Source organism: Fukomys damarensis, unplaced genomic scaffold, assembly GCF_012274545.1.
Source record: "Fukomys damarensis isolate Sample0158 unplaced genomic scaffold, DMR_v1.0_HiC HiC_scaffold_17, whole genome shotgun sequence".
Taxonomy (NCBI): Eukaryota; Metazoa; Chordata; class Mammalia; order Rodentia; family Bathyergidae; genus Fukomys; species Fukomys damarensis.
The window spans coordinates 8,357,630-8,368,645 of NW_022900929.1; the positions used below are offsets into that span (position 1 = coordinate 8,357,630).

General features: G+C 45.3%; 1 protein-coding gene across 1 annotated transcript in view; it reads left to right on the forward strand.

Annotated features, from left to right (window-relative positions):
* The window catches only part of Eepd1 (endonuclease/exonuclease/phosphatase family domain containing 1), a 101,463-nt gene that overhangs the window by 53,757 nt on the left and 36,690 nt on the right, over window positions 1-11,016 (forward strand). Inside the window, exon 3 of the mRNA XM_010640496.3 lies at window positions 2,969-3,020. Coding sequence (XP_010638798.1) covers window positions 2,969-3,020 — 52 coding nt within the window. The remainder of the gene's footprint in view (window positions 1-2,968; window positions 3,021-11,016) is intronic.

Genomic DNA, 11,016 nt, shown 5'->3' on the forward strand with positions numbered 1-11,016 from the left:
GAAAGGAAAGGAAGGGAAGGGAAGGGAAGGGAAGGGAAGGGAAGGGAAGGGAAGGGAAAGGAGCTCTGAGATGCTCTGTCAGGCCCAGGAGTTAGATGGTGTCAATGGAGGATCTGCCACGTAGGTCTCTTGCTTCTTCCAATGTGTGAACTTTCCTGCTGGGGAGTACCTGATGAGCTAGAAGAATATGATACCGTAAACACTGAAATCGCACCATAGATTTGAAGAGTGTCCAGCACCAGTAGGAATGACATGAGGATAACTACATAATGGGGAACACCCCAGAATGTTCTCAAAGACGGCAGTTCGCAGGAGGATGAGGCACAGCTTGCAGAGAGAACCAGGGGAGCAGCAGCACCCAGTGACACCTACAGTTCCCCTTTTGAAACTCAAGCTCAGCAGATTTTGGTCTCTTATCATCTTCTCTCCCCGTACCCCTAAAGCTGTTGCGTTTTAGGTCCGGGTTTTAGTAAGGTGCAAGTGTCTCTAATTTTTCTGCCTTCCCCATCCCTGTTCCCGTTATTGCTATTTGACGTTGATTTTAGGGCAGATGCCAAATTGGTTTGGGGTCACATTCAGTGACAGCTGGCTGGATGTCAACAAGGATTCTGAAGTTGGATCAGAGTTTAGGGTAGAGAAGTTCCACAAATGGGGAGGGAGTAGAAAGAAGCAATATGCACACCAGGGGTTTGCCATCCCAGTCCTAGGGCACTATCGAACAGGGAGAGCAGAAAGTGGCGTCCTCCATCTTGTTACCTAAATAAGAATCAACTGAAGTTATTTTCATTTCACTTTCACCCAGAGCCTGAAACGGTAGGGTTTCGGATCATGTTCCACAGTGGTTTGAGCTCAGTATCTTGAGAGGAAGGGAGAGGTAAATATCCTAGCAGTGCTCCAACCTTCTCTCAAACCTGTTGATATCTGATATCTGATACTAAATCTTTCGTCCTAACCTTGGAAGAGGCAGGAGGAAAAGACTATTTAAAAAGTCCCTCCAACGTCAGTGCCTTCCAGGGGTTATTTCAGAGGTAATTTAAACTTCTGAAACCTGCGTTACAACTGCATCATCCTAATTTAGCATGCTGAATGGCTGAGTTGCCCTCAGGATCGGATAGCTAACCCGGAGTCTCGGATTTGTGCCTGGGGAATTGGAATGTGCTGAGGAACCGCCGGCGGCTTTGACCTGCCCCCAGGAGAATGTCCTCAGTGGCAGAGACTCCACCACACCCATAGCCAGCAGCTATTGTCATGGCAAATCCATCTGAGTGTCCTGTTTGAGGCATTCTTTTTCAGAGAAACTAAAGCCTGGCCTGTGATTTTTTTACTTACCGTGAAAATGTGTGTGCTGAGTGTATGCACTATGAAAACATCTTGGCCTAGCCAGCAAATTCTCCTTGAATGCTTTCCATAAGCAGATGTATCCATTGGACTCCCCACTTGGGAGGAGACAGGACAAAATCACCCTCAACAAATAAATACCTTAAAGATACCACTTGGTGCACCAAAGAAAGTACAATGTTGGGAACAAGGACACGGTTTCCCTTGGTATCCAGAGAGGCTTCTTGGAGGAGTTGGCATTAACATTTCAACTAGGGTGAGGCGAGGAGATGGGCTTTGTGTTGTGATACTTAGGGAAAACCCTTTTAACCCAGAAAAGCAACAAGAGCAGACCTGTCCGGTGCATGGAAGGAAAGCTGGTGAGCTAGGAGCAAAGAGAAGGCCCAGAGGCTGGTCCTTTCCGATGTTTGTTCAATTATGGAGGTTGTCGGTGGTTTCTTATAATCTTGTAAATATTCATCGCACTTCCTGGAGTGTTTTGCATTTGCTTGGTTATACTGAACTGTCGGGAGAGAGCATGAAGAATTCTGTAAGCTTAAGGCAAGCTGCCCCCTGGCACCATCTCCCTGTAGAGGAAGCTGTGAGGCCCAGGTGGGACAGTCTCTGCTCTGTTGATGGGGTGGAGACTGGGACATCAGGACACCGCCCACAGCTGACCCTCTCTCTGAAGGACCTGAGGATGACCTTCCTCCCCACCTGGCCCCTGGCTAGGCCGACTTGGTCCCTCTGGGAAGCCTTCTGTGATGACCTGGCTGCCATCCACACCTCTGTGCATCTTCCTGGCCTATTGGACATCATATCCCGGACAGGGTAGCTGTTTTCTTCTTCACCGTCCTCTGAATTGATTCAAATGCTTTGAACGAAGAAACTATCAATTACTCTTGAAGTACTTTCTGGTGAAATGGGTAACAAAATCTACCATTGTAACCATTTTTGAACGACCCGTTCTGTGGCAAGGAGTAGACATTAGTATGTAATCATCACCACTGTCCGTCTCCAGAACTTATTTTTATCCCATTTGGGAATTCCATACCCATACAACCACAACTTCCTATTCTCTCAGCTTCCAGGCCGCTGGAAAGCACATTCTGCTTTCTGTCTCTATCCCCTTGATCACTGTAGGTACTTCGTGTGAGCGAATTATGCAGTATGTGCCATCTTATTTCATTTGGCATGTCTTCAAAGTTCTTCTGTGTTGTAGAGTGTTGTAGAGTTCAAATTTCCTTCCTTTTTAAGGCTGAATAATATATGCATTGACCATTATGTGCTACATTTGTTTAGGCATTCACTTGTCAGTGGACATTTGAATTGTACCCACCTTTTGGTTAGCAGGAATAATGTTGCTGTGAGCATTATGTGCAAATATCTTTCCAAACGACCCCTTCCAACTCTTCAGGGAATAGAACTGCAACTGTAGTTATCAAATCATTTGGGAAAATCACTTTAACATCTCGAGGCACTTTTACTGTTTTTTTGGAATGGTCACTGGATTCAAGCAAAAGGTCACCTTAGGATCGGAGATGGCACAGCAATGTAGGCTGAGATGCCACAGTGTTACTCTTGTGATTTGGGTGATGCTGCCTTTGTTGATGCAAAATTATTTCAACTGTGGTTTCCTTTTTCCTTACAGCATCAAGCTCCTAGCTGTGCAAGAGCTACTTGACAAAGAGGCCCTGGAAAAGGTAAATGTTTTGCCCTGCCCGCCCCTCATTTACAGACCAGAGTGTGCACATGGGGGAAATCCGCTGTCACCAGAGACAGAGTATGCTGCAGAGACAGTTATTTTCTATTCCTGGTCATTGGTGAGCCGTGCAGAAGTTTCACAGAAACTCCCCATCTTGCTCATGTTCCACCCACACTTGCTGGGCTCATTAGTGCCACATGAGCCAGGCCTGGCCCTGAGAGCCGCACTCTAGAGAGGGCATTCACGCTTCTCAGCACCAGCCACAGGGGCCTCGGTGTTTCGGCCCTGTACCTGTCCCTTTGTATTTGGGGGTATGGATGATTGGGGGAAGCCCCGCAAGGCTCACTGCTTGCCCCTGGTGACTGAACTAAGGGAAGAGTGCCGATTGGACTCCCATAGTTCCACTTCCAAAGTGGGTGCTTTTCTGCTCAGCAGGAAATTTGGTGAGTTTGTGCCCCCCAGCCTACTTCTGAAACTGAGACACTTCCTTCCCACCCCTACTCATGTTTGCCTGGGGCCTGGAAGAGACTTCTGGTGTGTGTCTACTTTCTGTGTTCAGGGCCAGCCCCAAACAGGACTGTGTGCTGGTTGGGGATTCTGGTTCATTGTGCGAGGTGGGGTGGGCTCTGGAAGCTGGCTAGGTGGGGCCACAGGAGCCACACTCTTCGGGCCATCCCACTGGCCTCCCACGGAAAGCCAGGCTGCTCCCTCACAGTAGCTCAGGACTCAACCTGAGGATGTAGCTCTGAGTATTAATTAGAATCCATAGCACTGGAAAGAGAAGCACCCAAAAGCTGTTATTTTATTTCTGAAATTTAAAATATTTGGTGAGTTCATTGGCACTAAAATGATTAAAGTCTTTAAAATCAGCACCAAGCAGTGATGGGAGGGGAGCAAAGGGCCTGAGCTTAGGGTTTGTATTTTATATCCTCAGCGGCTTCTCCATCCTGGGTGGCACAAGGTGGGTGCTGCTGCCCAGCCTCAGAGAGGCAGAAGAAGAGCCAGAGACCTAATGCAACAAAAGGGTTTCCTAAATGCCAAAGTACTCTGCTCATATTAATTCTTAATTACTTATATTAATTCTTAATATGCATTCAACCCTTAAAGCCTTTTAGGTCTGGCTATAAAATTGATCTGTGAGCAAAATGACAACATTGGATGCAGATGGTAGATTAGATGAAAGTATTATATCACTGTGAACTTTTCCTGAAATTGATCACTTGCCTACGATCCTGTAAGAGCCTGGCCTTGCTCTCTTAGGAATTATATGCAGTTGTTTTTAGGAATAAAAGTGACTGGGGCTTATTGCTTGTTTTCCCAAGTGATTCAGAGGAGAAACGCAAGCTTCTGAATCCTACCATCCCTGCTCGCAGCCGGCCTCATGATATTTGAGTGTTGCTCCCCAGCTCAGTGGATGGCCAGAAGAAAACTTTACAAAATGATCCCGATGAGCACCAGGGCTTCCTTCACATAGCTTTCTTCTTCCTTCTGCACCTTCATTCATTCATTTATTCCTGCCACAGGTATTTGCTGAGCTTTCTGTGTGCCAAGCAAGTAGCAGACTTTTCTGGAAAAAAATTCAGAAGCAGCCAGTCATCATAAGTGTGGTGGCCAGTTGCCCTGTGAGTGACACGTGGTTCACTGCCTGGGGCAGCACTGTTTTTTGCAGTGAGATTGTCCAGTTGCTACGCTGACATAAGTGTGGCCCCTGCAGAGCCCTGTGACTGACAGAGTCCCCTCCTCTGGACACATTGCAGGGCCGCTGAAAAAAGATCTTCACGAACTGTGGAGCTTTGCTACTCAAACGTGTTGGAAATACAGTCTCGGCCCCCAACCCAGACCCCTCAAATCAGAGCCACTTTCTATAAAGACTCCAAGTGACATTTTATGCATTAAAGTCCAGGAAGCAAAGTGAAAGGGAAAGAGCCAGGGAAGAGGGGTCCAGGGACAAAACACCCTGTGATCCACTTCCTTCAACTAGACCTCACTTCCTGCCTTTCCGTTTCTTCTCAGTAAAGCCATTAAATTATGATCTCATCAGTGGATTAATCCATCAAAGTCCTAATGGTCCAATCACTTCCCAAAAGCCCATCAGCAACCAAACATTCAACACCCTGAGCCATTCAGGGGACGTCCTGGATCCCAGCGGAACAGTACTTTACCTATTTGGACCAGAGACTGCTCCACTTTGAGAAATGCTGAGCTTTGCTTGCTTTGTGCAGAACCTGGAGCCAAGTCCACCCCCAGCCTCACCCTTTTGTAGCTGTGGGAACTGGCAGCAGGGCTTCCCTGCGGGTGCAAGTCCCATTTCCTCATCTGTAATCCTTGCCATCCATCCTTCCCTCCCATTCTTACCCTAGGGTTCTGTTTTTGTGTGCTAGTTTGTTTTGGGGTTTTTTTGGGGGGGTACCGGGGATCTAACTCGTGTCCTTGTGCTTGCAGGGCAGGTGGTGGAACCACTGAGCTAAATCCCCAGCCCCCCTAGGGTTCTGTTTTTAACAAGAGTTTTTAACAAGGCCTTGCTCACATGACAAAGAGGGGACATCTACTCTAGGTTTTGCTGTTTTCTCTTCTTGTATCTGCGCCCCTTGCCGGGTTTCAGAGTATTCACGATTCATCTGCCTTATGGGGAGAGGTGAACGGTGAAAACATACCCAGTGACCTGGATACACAGGCCAGCAGGTGCCACATTTTACTTCTTACTGTTTATCTTAGTTGAGGGGCAGATATCTGAATTTCTCTTCTCTACTAATACTACACAGAGCCAGTTCCAAACTAGAGATGGATTTATTACTTATCCAAAGCATAAATTCCAAATCATACAATTAACATAAATTTCTCTGTCAATTTCTTACTTCAAAAAATTATTAGAACCATGAGCAGGGGATCTAATATGTGTGACTGTCAGGATGTGTGACATTTATGCTACAAGACTGTTTGGAGTTTAGAGGTCCTTTCTCATTGCGTGTACCTTAGGTCCCAAGAGCAAGGATTCACTCTGCAGAGAATGCGTGTCATCCAGCTTTGTGCGCTCCCTTAGAGGGTGGGACCCTTTGTTTTTCTGAACTTGAGTCACATGGATTTGTTTCCCAGGCTTTAATGCCTTTAAATGTGGCATGACATGAAAGGAAACAAAAATATTGGTACAGCTTGATTTAGAAAGATCATTTTTCAGTGGCCCTTTCAAATGGCTTCCTACGGAGCTGCAGACAATGGTTTGGCCTCATGCTCCAGCAGAGGGTCGCCTTCATCCTGGTGAGGCCAGCTGAGACCAGCACCTGCCTGAGCAGCTGCCCACATGAGCTGGGCCTCCAGGGGCACAGGCCATCCTGCTCTGACCACTGCCTGTTCTGCCCTGGCCGCTGTTCATCCCAAATCAGCCAAGTACCTGCTTCGTCCTCTGGAACTGAGCTCTGAGGACCACAGGCTTTGGCAAATTTGGGTCTGCTGTCACTTGCAAAAGGACTTGTTGGACAAGTGACCCACCGGCCCCACATTCTTTCCAACATGCAGGGTCACAATAATACCTACATTGTTGGAATTTTTACAATGAAAATTAAGTGAAATAAAAGAGATTATGTACGTAGTAGATGGCATTGTGACAGCACCTTTTACTATCCTACTGTTATGGCCACCTCAGCTCCCACCCCGTTTCCCAAACCACACACTTGGGGTCAACCCTGGCACCTCACTGAGGGGCATCAGGATGGGGTGTAGCTCAGTGGTAGAGCACTTATCCAGAATGCTCAAGACCCAAGGTTTGATTCTGTATCACCAACAGTGATGACAATAACAACAAAATGTGCATTTTCTTCTGAGGCTCTGAAAATCATTACAAGATGCCATATTTAGGGGCTCCTCTACCTTTCTGTCTCAAGGCAAAGCTTTTATTTGAAGTAAGCAAGAATAGAGCACCCAAATAGGACTTCTGAATCACCTTTAGCTTTTTCTGCTATCACAGATAAGCAATTAAACAATAAGGAGTCAGTTTAAATTTATTAGTAAAGTTTTAAAAGGCATAATGTATAGTGCTGAAGTCATGCTGCTTGTAGTTGTGCTGGTCCCCATCCATCCTTGGCCGGGGCGGGCACATGAGGGGTGATGGACCCCTCACACGCTCCTTTGCAGTGGGTTTCCTTGGTCTTTGAGGTGATCAGAATTCCGTTCCTGGAAGTGAATCTTGAAGAAATGATCCTTAGATGTAGAAAAATGATAATTGTGCTATGGTGTACTTTGTAATTATGAAAATTGGAAGGCGGTTCTGTGCTTTGTAGGAAGGAGGTGATAAAAATGGCTGAAGTCAGTCTATCTGAAGGTTGGTCCAACGCCACCAAAAATTAACCACTGAGCTAAATCCCCAGCCCTTTTGTTTTGTTTTGTTTTGAGACAGGGTCTCACTACGTAGTTCAGACTGACCTGGAACTCACAGTGTAGCCCAGGCTGGTCTCAAACTCACAGCGATCCTCCTGCCTCAGCCTCCCAAGTGCTGGGATTACAGGCATGCACCACCACTCCTGGCTCAGTATGACATAATCTTTACCCAAAATGAGAATAAGCACTTGTACCTTCTGTGATGGCAGCTGTGTACAAACATGTGACCATTCTTTGAATCAGTGTCTATTGGGTACACCTCCTATCAGGCTGGGAGAAATCCATATCTTTAAGAAAGATGTTTCCTGCTGGAGGGTCACTCATGTTGTAACTGGTGAGGAATAATGGGAGTCAGCATAAGGGTCATTTAAATATAGTAGTGATAGATAAGCGTCAAAAAACCCAGAAAAAGCAAGTTGTCATAGGTGGGCTCTAACTAATGTTCTCACTGCATCAGTAGAAGGGTGTGTGTGTGTGTGTGTGTGTGTGTGTGTGTGTGTACATAAGAGATGTGATTGAAAAATTATGGTGTCTAAGTAACAAAATTATTACAGTAAAAGACACTTTGTCATGAATCCCCCTCAAAACTCTCCCCTTGCTTCTGACACACTTACCCCATTGCTCTTGCTGCTTTCCGAAGCAGTTCTAGAAGTCCTCTTTCATGAGTGTCTTAGTTGTGCTGCCATGGCTGACTCAATGTCCTGAACTTATTCAGAATATTGACCTTTTGTGGTCATTTTGATTTCGGGGAAGAGCCAGGAGTCATATGGTGCAGACCCAGTAAACATAGTAGGTAAGAACACACTGTCGTATTTTGACAAGCCTGCCTTTCCATTAGATGGCACTTGGCAGTATCATTCACTGTTTTGTTTTGTTTTTTAAATCATACCCTGGAAAGTCATGAAAGAAGACTTCCAGAACTGCTTCAGAAAGTGGAAGTGGGCAGAATGATAGGATGAATGTGTATGAAGCAAAGGAGAGGGTTTTAAGTATTTTGCAGTAAATTAATGACAATGTGTTTCTTTCACTGTAATGAATTTTTAAAATGTAATCATTCACCAGACATTTTGATCATGCCTTGTATGTGTATGTGTATAATTAGGTAATACGTTTTCTCATTTTCACTCTCCTTTGTGAACTTCATGTTTCTAGAATGACCTTTTCCAGACCCTTGGGCAGCTGCAGCCAGAGAAGCAGGAGGATGGGGTGGGGGGTATAGGCTCATAAGATCTGAAGGATGGGATAGTGCAGAGACCCTCTGAGAGGCCCTGAGGCTTTGTAGACTAAAGCTGATCTTCAGGTTAAATCCAGCCCACAGCTTATTTTTATAAAGTTTCATTGGTACATAGATGCCCCCCGTTCATTGTACTTCTTATCTGTGGTGCTTTCACACTGCACCACCAGAGTTCATTAGGGCCACAGAAGTGATGTAGCCCTTAGAATCCTTTGCAAACAGAGCTTGCCAACTCCTGCCCCAGTTCAGTGGTGCCCTTTTAAGGATCTGAGGAAGCTGTGTGTCTTAGTTGCTTTTCTCTGTTGCTTAGAAGACAAAATACCCAACCCCCAGAGTTAAAGGGGGAAAGGTTTATTTAGTTCACAGTTTGTAGAGGTTTCAGTCCATCATCGGCTGGCTCCAAGGCAGGGTGGCTTGATAGAGGAGTATCACAGAGAAGTTCATGTGAAGCAGAAGACAGCAAAAGGCAAGTAAGAAAGAAGATGAGTCTCATTTTGACCCTTAAATTGTATCCAGGCTACTGGGATTAGAACAGTACCAGCCAGTGGACTGATTTAGTAATGATACACCCTTAATCCAGCACCACACACTCTAGATTCAGGCACGTTTGAAAAGCTTTTCTTTTTTTTTCAAAAGTGCATGAGGCTTTGTGGGGACATCTAGATCCAAACCGTAGCACTATGTGTCCTTGTCCCTTGAAACTCCATTTGTTTCTATACTTGGAGCTCACCGGCTTCTAGAATCTTCCTTGGGAGCTCCCAGTTCTTGCCTTTGGGCCATGGTGAAGGTGGTATGCATTTTTCCACCCCAAATGTGCTGTTATTTTCTTTTACCCATAATAGTAGCCTAGGTTGGCCTTGAACTCATGATCCCCCAGCCTCCGGCTCCAGAGTGCTGGAAAGGAAAGCCAGTTTTGTGGTCATAAGGTAGTCAGACTTTAGATAATGCTGTATCCCTTTTGCTTCCCTTCAATGGCTTATGGGGCAATCAGATGTTGGTTAGTCTAAGGGAGTTGCTTGACTTCTAGAGCATCCATGTTCCCATTCTTTGCCTGCTTCTTTCCAGAACCATTTCCTTCATTGGTAACATCAGACACACAGTTAAGTCCCCCAAACCTGAAATGTGCTGGGACTTGACCTGCTTTGTGCTTTGCTCATTGTTTCTCTTCTCTCTTCTGTACTAGTGGTTTTCCCCCACAGCTCTCCTTGATTCTTGTCCAGCAACCTAGTAAATAAATCATAGCTTTCTTACCCAGCTTCTAACCTGACTAGTTCATGTATTTATTTTATATTGGTACTGGGGATTGAACTCAAAACCTTGTGCTTGTGAGGCAGGTGGCAGAACCACTGAGCTAAATCCCTGGCCCTAACCTAACTAGTTTAAATTGTCTTTGCTGTTACAAAGACAAATTTATTTTGAAAATGAATACATAATTTAAAATTTTATATGCAATTATGCACATTTTATAATCTACATCTATACCTATTTCTGTTTTTATAATGAAAACCTATTAATTTTAGATTGCAAACTAATTTTTTAATGTTGAGTACACTTAGATACAGCAGTATGAATGTAGGAGCGGGAAGAGGCAGTTGGTCATGCCTAAGAGCTCCTCTTATCTAGGTCAGCTGAGCCATTTGGGAAGGCAACATCAGATGCCATCTTTTACTAAAAGTTCTACTCCAGCTTCTAGTCTGTAGACTTATAAAGGAATCTTATCATCTCCATGCAGATTATAAATTCAGGCAGAGAGAAGTCATTTCATTTAGGACTCAAGGTCATAGGAGCCTAGCCTCTTTGGAGTTATGCTCTGAATGTGTTCCAGAGAACCAGAAGAATCAGCTCTCCCCATGTTCATCAAGAATCCTGTCCCCTCCAGCTGGAAAGTCAGTTTTGCTGGCCTGTCATACTGGCTTATGTGTGATGAGCTGCTTTTGTGAGCTTGCCTCACCTGCAATTCAAACATAGTGCATCTGTGTTAAAACCCTTCCTATGTGACTCTCTATCCTTGAGACGCCCTCTTTTTCCTTTCTGGTAACAGAAGAGTAGCTTATGTCAGGGTAACCTTCCATCAAATAGCACCTTAAATTTGGGTGTGTGAAGACTAAAATGCAGGAAGGCAGGCAGAACTGGAGGGGCCTCCACCACCAGAGGAAGAGACCGGCACAGGGTGAGGATCACATCTGGATGACTTCTTCCTCTAGAGCAGAGCATTCCCTGGTTTTTATGGGCAATGAGAGCTCAGAGAGAAAGTGGAAAATTTTGGAGGGCATTGTGGTTTAGATTTAAGTGTTGGGCCAGGGGTTTAGCTCAGTGGTTCTACAACTGCCTCACAAGTGCAGGTACCTGAGTTCGATCCCCAGTACCAAAAAAAAAAAAAAAAAAAAAA